Source organism: Coturnix japonica, chromosome 25 (assembly GCF_054131305.1).
Source record: "Coturnix japonica strain WE chromosome 25, WE-NBRP24, whole genome shotgun sequence".
Lineage (NCBI taxonomy): Eukaryota > Metazoa > Chordata > Aves > Galliformes > Phasianidae > Coturnix > Coturnix japonica.
In genome coordinates, this window is record NC_140687.1 from 54,804 (window position 1) to 70,577 (window position 15,774).

General features: G+C 55.0%; 2 protein-coding genes across 14 annotated transcripts in view; one reads left to right on the top strand and one right to left on the bottom strand.

The window, feature by feature from the left end:
- The window catches only part of TTC5 (tetratricopeptide repeat domain 5), a 41,996-nt gene extending 30,733 nt beyond the window's left edge, over window positions 1-11,263 (bottom strand). For 8 of the 12 annotated variants that reach the window (XM_085523904.1, XM_085523897.1, XM_085523899.1 and 5 more), the window contains exons 1-4: window positions 11,206-11,263; window positions 10,887-10,923; window positions 8,170-8,330; window positions 6,510-7,251 (exon numbers count right to left, since the gene is read on the bottom strand). In XM_085523904.1, coding sequence (XP_085380030.1) covers window positions 6,510-7,251; window positions 8,170-8,207 — 780 coding nt within the window. In that variant the 5' untranslated portion in view covers window positions 8,208-8,330; window positions 10,887-10,923; window positions 11,206-11,263. Of the gene's footprint in view, window positions 1-1,255; window positions 1,351-5,257; window positions 5,357-6,509; window positions 7,252-8,169; window positions 8,331-10,886; window positions 10,924-11,205 lie in introns of those variants that run through there. The other 4 variants (XM_085523905.1, XM_085523898.1, XM_085523908.1 and 1 more) reach the window with 3 other exon arrangements.
- Window positions 11,264-15,202: 3,939 nt separating this feature from the next.
- The window catches only part of LOC146756816 (immunoglobulin superfamily member 1-like), a 56,250-nt gene continuing 55,678 nt past the window's right edge, over window positions 15,203-15,774 (top strand). Inside the window, exon 1 of one of the 2 annotated variants that reach the window (XM_085523909.1) lies at window positions 15,203-15,693. In XM_085523909.1, the coding sequence (XP_085380035.1) occupies window positions 15,663-15,693 (31 nt within the window). In that variant the 5' untranslated portion in view covers window positions 15,203-15,662. The remainder of the gene's footprint in view (window positions 15,694-15,774) is intronic. The other variant, XM_085523910.1, reaches the window with a different exon arrangement.

Genomic DNA, 15,774 nt, shown 5'->3' on the forward strand with positions numbered 1-15,774 from the left:
GGGCTCTATGGGGGGATATGGGGTCTCTATGGGGCTCTATGGGGTCCCTATAGGACTCTATGGGCCCTATGGGGTGTCTATAGGGCTCTATGGGGGTATATGGAGTCCCTATGGGGTTCTATGGGGCTCTATAGGGCTCTATGGGGGGAAATGGGAGGATATGGGGCGATATGGGGTCTTAATGGGGCTCTATAGGGCTCTATGGGGTGATATGGGGTCTCTATGGGGCACTATGGGGTGATATGGGTCTCTATGCGTCTCTGTGGGTCTCTATTGGGCACTATGGGTCTCTATGGGGTCACGAGAAGAGCCCGAAGATATAGGGCACGGGGCAGAGCCTGGGGGGACACTGGGGGGATATGGGGGGTGGGTTAGAAGGGGATGATATGGGGTTTCTATGGGGGGATATGGGGCTCTATGGGGTCCCTATGGGGTTCTATGGGGTTCTATGGGGCTCTATGGGGGGATATGGGGGGCTATGGGGTTCTACGGGGTTCTATGGGGTGATATGGGGGATATGGGGTGGCTATGGGGCTCTATGGGGGGATATGGGGCTCTATGGGGCTCTATAGGGGGATATGGGGGGCTATGGGGTGTCTATGGGTCTCTATGGGGTCACGAGGAGGGCCCGGCCCCGAAGATATAGGGCACGGGGCAGAGCCAGGGGGGAGACTGGGGGGATATGGGGGGTGGGTAAGAAGGGGATGATATGGGGTTTCTATGGGGGGATATGGGGCTCTATGGGGTCCCTATGGGGTTCTATGGGGTCTATGGGGCTCTATGGGGCTCTATGGGGTCTCTATGGGGGGATATGGGGTCCCTATGGGGTTCTATGGGGTCTATGGGGCTCTATGGGGTCTCTATGGGGTGATATGGGGTCTATGGGGCTCTATGGGGTCTCTATGGGACTCTATGGGGCTCTATGGGGGACTATGGGGGGCTATGGGGTTCTATGGGGTCTATGGGGTCTCTATGGGGCTCTATGGGGTACTATGGGGTGTTATGGGGGGATATGGGGTCTATGAGGGGATATGGGGCTCTATGGGGTCTCTATGGGGGGATATGGGGTCCCTATGGGGTTCTATGGGGTCCCTATGGGACTCTATGGGGCTCTATGGGTGATATGGGGTCTCTATGGGGCCCTATGGGATCTCTATGGGGTTCTATGGGGTGCCTATGGGGGGATATGGGGGATATGGGGCTCTATGGGGCTCTATGGGACCCTATGGGGTGTCTATGGGGTGATATGGGTCTCTATGGGGCTCTATGGGGCCCTTTGGGATCCCAATGGGGTCACGAGAAGAGCCCGGCCCCGAAGATATAGGGCACGGGGCAGAGCCTGGGGGGACACTGGGGGGATATGGGGGGTTAGGGGGTTAGAAGGGAGTGATATGGGGGGTATGGGGTCTCTATGGGGCTCTATGGGGGGATATGGGGTCTCTATGGGGCTATATGGGGGGATATGGGGTCTATGGGGGGATATGGGGCTCTATGGGGTCTCTATGGGGGGATATGGGGTCCCTATGGGGTTCTATGGGGTCTATGGGGCTCTATGGGGTCTCTATGGGGTTCTATGGGGTGTCTATGGGGGGATATGGGGCTCTATGGGGTCCCTATTGGGTTCTATGGGGTCTATGGGGCTCTATGGGGGGATATGGGGTGTCTAAGGGTCTCTATGGGGTGATATGGGGGGATATGGGGTCTCTGTGGGGTGATATGGGGTCTTTATGGGGCTCTATGGGGTCTCTATGGGGTTCTATGGGGGGATATGGGTTGAAATGGGGTCCCTATGGGGTGTCTATGGGTCTCTATGGGGTCACGAGAAGAGCCCGGCCCCGAAGATATAGGGCACGGGGCAGAGCCTGGGGGGACACTGGGGGGATATGGGGGGTTAGGGGGTTAGAATGGGGTGATATGGGGTGATATGGGGTCTCTATGGGGTGTCTATGGGGCTCTATGGGGGGATATGGGGTCTATGGGGGGATATGGGGCTCTATGGGGTTCTATGGGGTGATATGGGGTCCCTATGGGGTTCTATGGGGTCTATGGGGCTCTATGGGGTGTCTATGGGGCTCTATGGGGGGATGTGGGGTGTCTATGGGGCTCTACGGGGGGATATGGGGTGGCTATGTGGCTCTATGGGGGGATATGGAGGGATATGGGGTCTCTATGGGGGATATGGGGGGATATGGGGCTCTATGGGGTCCCTATTGGGTTCTATGGGGTCTATGGGGCTCTATGGGGGGATATGGGGGGATACAGGGTCTCTATGGGGCTCTATGGGGGGATATGGGGTCTCTATGGGGCTCTATGGGGGGCTATGGGGGGATATGGGAGGATATGGGGGGATATGGGGTCTCTACGGGGTTCTATGGGGTCTCTATGGCGTGATAAGGGGCCCTATGGGGTGTCTATGGGGTCCCTATGGGGTCTTTATGGGTCTCTATGGGTCTCTATGGGACTCTATGGGCCCTATGGGGGGATATGGGATCTCTATGGGGCCCTATGGAGCTCTATGGGGCTCTATGGGGCACTATAGGTCTCTATGGGGGGATATGGGGTCTCTATGGGGGGATATGGGGTCTCTGTGGGGTGATATGGGGTCTTTATGGGGCTCTATGGGGTCTCTATGGGGTTCTATGGGGGGATACGGGTTGAAATGGGGTCCCTATGGGGTGTCTATGGGTCTCTATGGGGTCACGAGAAGAGCCCGGCCCCGAAGATATAGGGCACGGGGCAGAGCCTGGGGGGACACTGGGGGGATATGGGGGGTTAGGGGGTTAGAATGGGGCTCTATGGGGGATATGGGGGATATGGGGTCTATGGGGGTAAACGGGGTTCTATGGGGTGATATGGGGTCTATGGGGGGATATGGGGGGATATAGGGTCTCTATGGGGCTCTATGGGGGGATATGGGGGGATACAGGGTCTCTATGGGGCTCTATGGGGGGATATGGGGTGTCTATAGGGCTCTATGGGGGGATATGGGGTTCTATGGGGGGATATAGGGGGATATGGGGTCTCTATGGGGCTCTATGGGGTCTCTATGGGGGGATATGGGGTGTCTATGGGGGGATATGGGGTCTCTATGGGGCTCTATGGGGGGATATGGGGTCTCTATGGGGCTCTATGGGGTCTCTATGGGGCTCTATGGGGGGATATGGGGTGTTATGGGGCTCTATGGGTCTCTATGGGGTCACGAGAAGAGCCCAGCCCCGAAGATATAGGGCACGGGGCAGAGCCTGGGGGGACACTGGGGGGATATGGGGGGTTAGAAGGGGGTTCTATGGGGTGATATGGGGTCTCTATGGGGGGATATGGGGTTTCTATGGGGCTCTATGGGGGGATATGGGGTCTCTATGGGGTCTCTATGGGGGGATATGGGGTTTCTATGGGGCTCTATGGGGGGATATGGGGTCTCTATGGGGTCTCTATGGGGGGATATGGGGTGTCTATGGGGGGGTATGGGGCTCTATGGGTCTCTATGGGGCTCTATGGGGCTCTATGGGGTGTCTATGGGGCTCTATGGGGTGTCTATGGGGCTCTATAGGGCTCTATGGGGGGATATGGGGTCTCTATGGGGCTCTATGGGGCACTATGGGGTCTCTATGGGGTCACAAGAAGAGCCCGGCCCCGAAGATATAGGGCACGGGGCAGAGCCTGGGGGGAGACTGGGGGGATATGGGGGGTTAGGGGGTTAGAATGGGGCTCTATGGGGTTTCTATGGGGCCCTATGGGGGGCTATGGGGGGATATGGGGTGTCTATGGGGGGATATGGGGCTCTATGGGGGGCTATGGGGCTCTATGGGGGGATATGGGGTCTCTATGGGTCTCTATGGGGTCCCTATGGGGTTCTATGGGGTCTATGGGGCTCTATAGGGTCTCTATGGGTCTCTATGAGGGGATATGGGGCTGTATGGGGGGATATAGGGTCTCTATGGGGCTCTATAGGGTGATATGGGGGGATATGGGGTCTCTATGGGGCTCTATGGGGGGATATAGGGGGATATGGGGTCTCTATGGGGCTCTATGGGGTCCCTATGGGGTTCTATGGGGTTCTATGGGGTACTATGGGGTGTTATGGGGGGATATGGGGTGTCTATGGGTCTCTATGGGGTGATATGAGGGGATATGGGGTGTCTATGGGGCCCTATGGGGTCCCTATGGGGCTCTATGGGGCTCTATGGGGCTCTATGGGTAATATGGGGTCTCTATGGGGCCCTATGGGATCTCTATGGGGTTCTATGGGGTGCCTATGGGGGGATATGGGGGATATGGGGCTCTATGGGGTCCCTATGGGGCTCTATGGGGCTCTATGGGGGGCTATGGGGTGTCTCTGGGTCTCTATGGGGTCACGAGAAGAGCCCGGCCCCGAAGATATAGGGCACGGGGCAGAGCCTGGGGGGACACTGGGGGGATATAGGGAGATTGTGGGTTAGAATGAGGCTCTATGGGGTTCTATGGGGTGATATGGGGGATATGGGGTGTCTATGGGGCTCTATGGAGGAATATGGGGTCTATGGGGGGATATGGGGCTCTATGGGGCTCTATAGGGGGATATGGGGTGTCTATGGGGCCCTATGGGGTCCCTATGGGGCTCTATGGGGCTCTATGGGATCTCTATGGGGTGATATGGGGTCTCTTTGGGGGGATATGGGGCTGTATGGGGGAATATAGGGTCTGTATGGGGCTCTATAGGGGGATATGGGGGGCTATGGGGTTCTATGGGGGGATATGGGGTCTCTATGGGGTTCTATGGGGCTCTATGGGTGGATATGGGGTCTCTATGGGGCCCTATGGGATCTCTATGGGGTGATATGGGGTTCTATGGGGTCTATGGGGCTCTATAGGGCTCTATGGGGGGATATGGGGGGATATGGGGTCTATGGGGGGATATGGGGTCTATGGAGTTCTATGGGGTGATATGGGGAGGTATGGGGTCTATGGGGTTCTATGGGGGGATATGGGGTCCTTATGGGGTTCTATGGGGTACTATGGGGTGTTATGGGGGGATATGGGGTCTCTATGGGGCTCTATGGGGGGATATGGGGGCATATGGGGTCTCTATGGGGCTCTATGGGGTCTCTATGGGGTGTCTATGGGGGGATATGGGGGATATGGGGTCTCTATGGGGTGACATGGGGTCTCTGTGGGGCTCTATGGGGGGCTATGGGGGGCTATGGGAGGATATGGGGGGATATGGGGTCTCTATGGGGTTCTATGGGGCACTATGGGGTCTCTATGGGTATCTATGGGGTCTCTATGGGGCTCTATGGGGCACTATGGGGTCTCTATGGGGTCACGAGAAGAGCCCGGCCCCGAAGATATAGGGCACGGGGCAGAGCCTGGGGGGACACTGGGGGGATATGGGGGGTTAGAAGGGGATGATATGGGGTTTCTATGGGGCCCTATGGGGCTCTATGAGGTCTCTATGGGGCTCTATGGGGTGTTATAGGGGAATATGGGGCTCTATGGGGGGATATGGAGTGTCTATGGGGTCTCTATGGGGTTCTATGGGGTCTCTATGGGGCTCTATGGGGTTCTACCGGGGGATATGGGGCTCTATGGGTAGATATAAGGCTCTGTGGGGCTCTATGGGGTCCCTATGGGGCCTCTATGGGGCTCTATGGAATTATATGGGGTCTATGGGGCTCTATGGGGTTCTATTGGGTCTCTATGGGTCTCTATGGTTCTCTATGGGTCTCTATGGGTCTCTATGGGGGGATATGGGGGGCTATGGGGTTCTATGGGGGGATATGGGGTCTCCATGGGTCTCTATGGGGTCCCTATGGGGCTCTATGGGGTGATATGGGGGATATGGGGTCTCTATGGGTCTCTGTGGGACTCTATGGGCCCTATGGGGGGGATCTGGGGTTTCTATGGGGCCCTATAGGGCTCTATGGGGTTCTATGGTGTGATATGGGGTTTCTATGAGGTCTCTATGGGGCTCTATGGGGTCTCTATGGGGCTCTATGGGGCTTTATGGGGCACTATGGGGCTCTATGGGGTCCCTATGGGGTTCTATGGGGACTCTATGGGGCTCTATGGGACTCTAAGAGGGGATATGAAGAGATATGGGGTCTCTATGGGTTTCTATGGGTCTCTATGGGGTCTCTATGGGTTCCTATGGGTCCCAATGGCCCCCTATAGGGTTCCAATGGCTCTCAATGGGGTCTCTATGGGTCTCTATGGGTCCCTATGGGTCTCTATGGGTCTCTATGGGTCTCTATGGGTCCCTATGGGTCTCTATGGGTCTCTATGGGTCTCTATGGGTCCCTATGGGTCTCTATGGATCTCTATGGGTCCCTATGGATCTCTATGGGTCCCTATGGGTCTCTATGGGTCTCTATGGGTCCCTATGGATCTCTATGGGTCCCTATGGATCTCTATGGGTCTCTATGGATCTCTATGGGTCCCTATGGATCTCTATGGGTCTCTATGGGTCCCTATGGGTCCCTATGGATCTCTATGTGTCTCTATGGGTCCCAATGTCTCCCTATGGGTCTCACCCCGGATGCTCTCCATTTGTTTGACGATTCTCTCCATCTCCTCCTCCAGCTCTTCCTGCGTCCCCGTCCTTCTGCCCCATACTTTGGGGGCGCCATCATGGCCGCCATCATGGCCACCATCATGGCCGCCACCATGTCCAAGATGGCCGCCGTCACTTCCAACATGGCCGCCATCAGATCCAACATGGCCGCCATCATGTCCGCCATCATGTCCAAGATGGCCGCCACTTCCAAGATGGCCGACACTTCCAAGATGGCCACCATCAGATCCAACATGGCCGCCACCATTTCCAATATGGCCGCCATCAGATCCAACATGGCCGCCATCGCTTCCAATATGGCCGCCGTCAGATCCAATATGGCCGACACTTCCAATATGGCCGCTGTCAGATCCAACATGGCCGCCATCAGATCCAACATGGCTGCCATCACTTCCAAGATGGCCGCCATCAGATTCATCATGGCCGCCGTCAGATCCAACATGGCCGCCATCAGATCCAACATGGCTGCCATCACTTCCAATATGGCCGCCATCACTTCCAACATGGCCGCCACTTCCAACATGGCCGCCGTCAGATCCAACATGGCCGCCATTTCCATCACGTCCGCCATCATGGCCGCCATCACGTCCAACATGGCCGCCGCCGTCAGATCCATCATGGCCGCCGCCATTTCCAAGATGGCCGCCGCCACTTCCGCCCTTGATGGCATCCCGGAAGCGATAGAGCGCCGCCACCATTTCCTGTGGGAGATCACGTGACCTCGCTCAAGCCACGCCCCCTTCTCCAAGCCACGCCCCCTTCGAGGCCACGCCCCCTATGGGTCCCCATTGGTTCCTATGGGGTCAATGGGTGTCTATGGGTCCCTATGGGTCCCTATGGGTCTCTATGGGTCCCTATGGGTCCCTATGGGTCTCTATGGGTCCCTATGGGTCCTTATGGGTCCCTATGTGTCTTTATGGGTCTCCATGGGTCTCCATGGGTCCCTATGGGGTCTCTATGGGGTCTCTATGGGTTTCAATGGGTCCCTATGGGTCTCCATGGGTCCCTATGGGTCCCTATGGGTCTCTACGGGTCTCTATTGGGTCTCTATGGGTCCTTATGGGTCCCTATGGGTCTCTATGGGTCTCTATGAGTCTCTATGGGTCCCTATGGGACTTTATGGGTCCCTATGTGTCCCTATGGGTCTCTATGGGGTCTCTATGGGTTTCAATGGGTCCCTATGGGTCTCTATGGGTCTCTATGGGGTCTCTATGGGTCCCTATGGGTCTCTATGGGTCTCTATGGGTCCCTATGGGTCTCTATGGGTCCCTATGGGTCCCTATGGGTCCCTATGGGGTCTCTATGGGTCTCTACAGGTCCCTATGGGTCTCTATTGGGTCTCTATGGGGTCCCTATGGGTCCCTATGGGTCTCTATGTGTCTCTATGGGTCTCTATGGTTCCCTATGGGTCCCTATGGGTCTCTATGTGTCCCTATGGGTCTCAATGGATCCCTATGTGTCTCTATGGGTCTCTATGGGTCTCTATGGGTCTCCATGGGTCCCACTTCCGGGTTCTAAGCCCCGCCCCTTTCCCCTCCTTCGACCAATCAAATCGCGTCCCGAAGCCCCGCCCACTCCCCCTCAAGCTCCGCCCCATTTCCCTTTAGCCCCGCCCCCACCTCCATCTCTTTAATGGCGGCCTCGTCTCCTCCTTCATCCCCCGCCGCCTCGTTGTTCTCTTCCTCCTCCACCGCCGCCGCCATCTTGGATCGGACTAACCCCTCCACTTCCGGTCCTAGCACCGGAAACAGGAAGCGCCTCTTCAAGCTTCCGTTTCCGCCTGTTGGGGATAGAACAGGAGGCAGCCAATGGGATGGCGCGCTGAGAGGCACGTGACGCTCGATGCCCTTATATGGAATAAGCCACCCAAAATGGCGGCTGCTCTGTGGATATAGTGGGGGGGGGGGAATGTAGCCAATGGGATGGCGCGCTGAGAGACACGTGACTCAATGCCCTTATATGGAATAAGCCACCCACAATGGCGGCGGCTCGATGCCATTATATGTTATGTGCCCTCCCCAACATGGCGGCACGGCGCAGTCACGTGACGGAACGCACTCAACATGGCGGCCCAATGACCTTATATGGAAGTTGCCCCCCCCCCCAAACATGGCGGCCGGGTGACCTTATATGGAATCTGCCGCACTCAAGATGGCGGATTAACGCCAATAGGTGGACTTGACCTTCTCAACATGGCGGCCATGCCCATATAAGGAGTGCGCTATCCAACATGGCGGCTCAATGCCCATATAAGGAGTGCGCTATCCAACATGGCGGCCATGCGCATATAAGGAGTGTGTTAATCCAACATGGCGGCTCGATGCCCATATATGGAAGTCTCCACACCCAACATGGCGGCAGAGCTCATACAGGGAACCCCCCCACACTCAAGATGGCGGCGCGATGCCCATATATGGTGATATATAGGGGGGATATGGGGTCGCTATGGGGCTCTATGGGGTTATATGGGTCTCTATGGGGCCCTATGTGGTGTCTATGGGGCTCTATGGGTCTCTATAGGGCTCTATGGGGCTCTATGGGGGATATGGGGTTTCTATGGGGGGTCTATGGGTTCTATGGGGGGATATGGGGTTTCTATGGGGTGTCTATGGGTTCTATGGGGGGATATGGGGTTTCTATGGGGTGTCTATGGGTTCTATGGCTCTCTATGGGGCACTATGGGGCTCTATGTGTTGTCTATGGGGTGATATGGGGCTCTATGGGGTCTCTATGGGGCTCCATTGGGGGATATGGGGTGTCTATGGGGTGATATGGGGTCTCTATGGGGCTCTATGGGGTTATATGGGTCTCTATGGGGCCCTATGGGGTGTCTATAGGGCTCTATGGGGTTTCTATAGGGCTCTATGGGGCTCTATGTGGCGCTATGGGGGGATATGGGGTGTCTATGGGGTCTATGGGGCTCTATGGGACTCTATGGGGTTACTATGGGGCTCTATGGGGTATCCATGGGGGGATATGGGGTCTCTATGGGGCTCTATGGAGGGATATGGAGTGTCTATGAAGATCTATGGGGGATATGGGGTCTCTATGGGGCTCTATGGGGTATCCATGGGGTTATATGGGGCACTATGGGGCTCTTTGGGGTGATATTGGGTTATATGGGGTGTCTATGGGGCTTTATAGGGTGTCTATGGGGCACTATGGGGGTCTATGGGGCTCTATGGGGTGTCTATGGGGTCTCTATAGGGCTCTATGGGGGGATATGGGGTCTGTGGGGCTCTATGGGGTTTCTATGGGGCTCTATGGGGTGTCTATAGTGCTCTATGGGGCACTATGGGGCTCTATGTGGGATATGGGGTATCTATGGGGTGTCTGTGGGGCTCTATGGGTGTCTATGGGGTCTCTATGGGGTCTCTATGGGGCTCTATGGGGTGTCTATGGGGTCTCTATAGGGCTCTATGGGGTGTCTATGGGGCCCTATGGGGTCTCTATAGGGCTCTATGGGGGGATATGGGGTCTGTGGGGCTCTATGGGGCTCTATGGGGTCTCTATGGGGCTCTATGGGGTTTCTATAGGGCTCTATGGGGCTCTATGTGGCCCTATGGGGGGATATGGGGTGTCTATGGGTCTCTATGGGGCACTATGGGGTGACTATGGGGTGATATGGGGTTTCTATGGGGTCTCTATGGGTTCTATGGGGTGATATGGGTCTCTATAGGGCTCTATAGGGCTCTATGGGGGGATATGGGGTCTCTATGGGGTTTCTATGGGGCTCTATGGGGTGTCTATAGGGCTCTATGGGGCTCTATGGAGGGATATGGGGTGTCTATGGGGACCTATGAGGGATATGGGGTCTCTATAGGGCTCTATGGGGGGATATGGGGTCTGTGGGGCTCTATGGGGTTTCTATGGGGCTCTATGGGGTGTCTATAGGGCTCTATGGGGCTCTATGGGGTGTCTATAGGGCTCTATGGGGCACTATGGGGCTCTATGTGGGATATGGGGTATCTATGGGGTGTCTGTGGGGCTCTATGGGTGTCTATGGGGCTCTATGGGTGTCTATGGGGCCCTATGGGGATCTATGGGGTCTCTATAGGGTTCTATGGGTGTCTATGGGGCTCTATGGGGCTCTATGGGGCTCTATGGGGTGTCTATGGGGCACTATGGGGATCTATGGGGTTTCTATAGGGTTCTATGGGAGGATATGGGGTTTATGGCAATCTGAGGGAAAAACGGTCATAAAAGAGCAAAAGGGCAAAAAAGTGGCAAAAAAAAGGGAAATATAATGAAATTAAGTTAAAATTAAAGGGATTTCGAAGGGATTTTGTGGAAATAAAGCGATTTATGTGGTTTTAAGAGGGAAATAAATGAGTACGAAGCAAAGCGAGCTGCGTTCCGCCTCCATTCCGCTCCTAAAGGCAAAAAAAACACCTTTAAACACCAAATTTTGCTGTTTTTAACCCAAAATCCCCTTATTTTTAATATTTATATTTATACGGCCTCGCAAAGTCCGGCCACGAACCGCATCGCTCCGGGTGAAGCCATAGGCCGCTATTAAATGTTATACGACACCGCAAAACCCCGCAGCCCGAACTGGCGACAACGAGGGGAACGCGGGTCGGGTCTTTATTCCCTTTTTTTCCCCGTTTTTTTCCCGTTTTTGCCCTTTTTTGCCCCATTTTTCCGCTCCTCACCGTCACTTTCCGGTTCTCCACACGGAGCTCCGCGCTGTTCGAGCGCCGGAAGTGGAATGAGAGGCGGAAACAGACTTGAGAGCCGCTCGCTTGAGGCCGCCTCTTCTGATTGGTCGAGGAGAAAAAGGGGTGGGATCAATGTCCATGTGGATGCTTCTCATTGGTTAATAATGCGTTAAGGGGGTGGGATTAAGCAGATCTCGCTTTTCATTGGTTATAAATCGCAGGGGGGGCGGGATTAGGAGGCCCGTCTTTAAATGTCAATCAAATGCTTTCTCGCGATTTCATTGGTTACAAACCGCAGGGGGGGAGGGATTAGGAGGCCTGTCTTTAAATGTCAATCAAATGCTTTCTCGCGATCTCATTGGCTGGTGGGATATAATGGGATATAATGGGATATAATGGGATATACTGGGTTATACTAGGTTATACTGGGTTATACTGGGATATACTGGGTTATACTGGTTTATACTGGGATATACTGGGTTATACTGGGATATACTGGGTTATACTGGGATATACTGGGATATACTGGGTTATACTGGGATATACTGGGATATACTGGGTTATACTGGGATATACTGGTTTATACTGGGTTATACTGGGATATACTGGGATATACTGGGTTATACTGGGTTATACTGGTCTATACTGGTTTATACTGGTTTATACTGGGGTTATACACCATCACGAGGCTCATTTTGAGGAAGAAAAGCCGGAAATGGTGACTGTCAAAAACAGGAACATTCAGGGCTCCAAAATGACCCAAAATTGGCCTTTTTGACCCCATTTGGAGGCTCCATTGGGGCTCTATGGGGGGATATGGGGCTCTATGGGGCTCTATGGGGGGATATGGGGCACTATGGGGTCTCTATGGGGTTCTATGGGGGGATATGGGGTGTCTATGGGGCTCTATGGGGGGCTATGGGGTTCTATGGGAGGATAAGGGGTGTCTATGGGGCTCTATGGGGTCTATGGGGCTCTATGGGGGGATATGGGGTGTCTATGGGGCTCTATGGGGTCTATGGGGCTCTATGGGGGGATATGGGGTGTCTATGGGGCTCTATGGGGCTCTATGGGGTCTATGGGGCACTATGGGGCTCTATGGGGGGTTATGGGGTGTCTATGGGGTGTCTATGGGGCTCTATGGGGTTATATGGGGCTCTATGGGGCACTATGGGGTGTCTATGGGGCTCTATGGGGGGATATGGGTTGTCTATGGGGTGTCTATGGGGGGATATGGGGCTCTATGGGGCTCTATAGGGTGTCTATGGGGCTCTATGGGGCACTATGGGGTGTCTATGGGTCTCTATGGGGTGTCTATGGGGCTCCATGGGGGGATATGGGGTGTCTATGGGGCTCTATGGGGCTCTATGGGGCACTATGGGGCACCAGGGGGCTCTATAGGGCTCTATAGGGTGTCAATGGGGGGATATGGGGTGTCTATGGGGCTCTATGGGGTCTATGGGGTGATATGGGGCTGTATAGGGTTTCTATGGGGTTCTATGGGGCTCTATGGGGTGTCTATGGGGCTCTATGGGGCCCTATGGGGTCTCTATGGGGCACTATGGGGTGTCTATGGGTCTCTATGGGGTGTCTATGGGGCTCCATGGGGGGATATGGGGTGTCTATGGGGCTCTATGGGGTGTCTATGGGGCTCTATGGGGTGTCTATGGGGCTCCATGGGGGGATATGGGGTGTCTATGGGGCTCTATGGGGTGTCTATGGGGCTCTATGGGGTGTCTATGGGGCGCTATAGGGTTATATGGGATGTCTATGGGTCTCTATGGGGCTCTATGGGGTTCTATGGGAGGATATGGGGTGTCTTTGGGGCTCTATGGGGTCTATGGGTCTCTATGGGGGGATATGGAGGGATATGGGGTCTCTATGAGGCTCTATGGGGCTCTATGGGGTCTATGGGTCTCTATAGGTTTCTATGGGGGGATATGGGGTGTCTATGGGGGCTCTATGTGGTGTCTATGGGGTTCTATGGGGCTCTATGGGGGGATATGGGGCACTAGGGGGCTCTATGGGGCTCTATGGGGGGATATGGGGTGTCTATGGGGGGATATGCGGGTGTATGGGGTTATATGGGGGGATATGGGGCTCTATGGGGTCTATGGGGCACTATGGGGCTCTATGGGGGGATATGGGGTGTCTATGGGGTTCTATGGGGTTATATGGGGGGATATGGGGCACTATGGGGCTCTATGGGGCTCTATGGGGGGATATGGGGCTCTATGGGGCTCTATGGGGTGTCTATGGGGTTATATGGGGTGTCTATGGGGCACTATGGGGCTCTATGGTTCTCTGTGGGGTGTCTATGGGGCTCTCTGGGGGGATATGGGGTGTCTATGGGGCTCTATGGGGTGTCTATGGGGCTCTATGGGGCTCTATGGGGCTCTGTGGGGCCTATGGGGTCTCTATGGGGCACTATGGGCTTCTATGGGGCTTCTATGGGGCTCTATGGGGCTCTATGGGGTTATATGGGGCACTATGGGGCGCTATGGGGTTCTATGGGGTGTCTATGGGGCTCTATGGGGCTCTATGGGGGGCTATGGGGTGTCTATGGGGCACTATGGTTGTCTATGGGGCTCTATGGGGTCTCTATGGGGCTCTATAGGGTGTCTATGGGGCACTATGGAGCTCTATGGGGGCTCTATGGGGCACTATGGGGCTCTATGGGGTCTCTATGGGGCTCTATAGGGTCTCTATGGGGCACTATGGGGCTCTATAGGGTCTCTATGGGGCACTATGGGGCTCTATGGGGGCTCTATGGGGCACTATGGGGCTCTATGGGGTGATATGGGGTGATATGGGGTGTCTATAGGGCTCTGTGGGGCTCTATGGGGTCTACGAGTCTCTATGGGGTGTCTATGGGGCTCTATGGGGTTATATCGGGCTCTATAGGGTCTCTATGGGGCTTTAAGGGGCGCTATGGGGTTATATGGGATGTCTATGGGGCGCTATGGGGCCCTATGGGGTCTATGGGGGGATATGGGGACTCTATGTGCTCTATGGGGTGATATGGGATGTCTATGGGGCACTATGGGGTGTCTATGGGGCTCTATGGGACTCTATGGGGCCTTATGGGGTGTCTATGGGGTTCTATGGGGAGATATGGGGCTCTATGGGTCTCTATGGGTCTCTATGGGGCACTATGGGGTGTCTATGGGGCTCTATGGGGCACTATGGGGTTCTATGGGGTTCCTATGGGGCTCTATGGAGTGTCTCTGGGGCACTATGGGGTCTCTATGGGGCTCTATGGGGTGTCTATGGGGCACTATGGGGTCTCTATGGGGTCTCTATGGGTGTCTATGGGGCTCTATGGGGTCTATGGGTCTCTATGGGTCTCTATGGGTCCCTATGGGTCTCTATGGGTCTCTATGGGGCTCTATGGGATCTGTGGGTCTCTATGGGGTTTATGAGTCTCTATGGGTCTCTATGGGGTCTCTATAGGGTCTATGGGGTCTCTATGGGTCTCTATGGGACTCTATGGGGCACTATGGGGTGTCTATAGGGCTCTATGGGTCTCTATGGGTCCCTATGTGTCCCTATGGGTCTCTATGGGTCCCTATGGGTCTCTATGGGTTTCTATGGGTCTCTATGGGGTCTCTATGGGTCTCTATGTGTCCCTATGGGTCTCTATGGTTCCCTATGGGTCTCTATGGGTCCCTATGGGTCCCTATGGGTCTCTATGGGTCCCTATGGGTCTCTATGGGTCCCTATGGGTCCCTATGGGTCTCTATGGGTGTCTATGTGTCTCTATGGTTCCCTATGGGTCTCTATGGGGTCTCTATGGCGCTCTATGGGGTGTCTATAGGGCTCTATGGGGCACTATGGGGCTCTATGGGGCGCTATGGGTCCCTATGGGGGGATATGGGGTGTCTATGGGTCCCTATGGGTCTCTATGGGTCTCTATGTGTCTCTATGGGTCCCTATGGGTCCCTATGGGTCTCTATGGGTCTCTATGGGTCTCTATGGGGGGATATGGGGTCTCTATGGGTCTCAATGGGTCCCTATGGGTCCCTATGGGTCTCTATGGGGTCTCTATGGGGTCTCTATGGGTCTCTATGTGTCCCTATGGGTCTCTATGGGTCTCTATGGGTCTCTATGGGTCTCTATGGGTCTCTATGGGTCTCTATTGGTCCCTATGGGGTCTCTATGGGTCCCTATGGGTCTCTATGGGGTCTCTATGGGGTCTCTATGGGTCTCTATGGGGTGTCTATGGGGCTCTATGGAGCTCTATGGGGCACTATGGGGCTCTATGGGGTCTCTATGGGGTGTATATGGGTCCCTATGGGTCTCTATGGGTCCCTATGGGTCTCTATGGGTCTCTATGGGTCTCTATGTTTCTCTATGGGGCTCCGCCCTATAGGCCCCAATGACGCATTTTTGGGCTGGATTTGGGGTTTTTTGGGCTAAAAACAGGAACTTCCATAAACAGGAACGGAACCATGGAGGGGTTGAGCTTCATCCTCATCCTGGGTAAGAAACAGGACCCGATTTTGGGGCATTTTCCCTCTTTTTGATCAATTTGACCCTATTTGGGGCCAGTTTTGAGCCTAT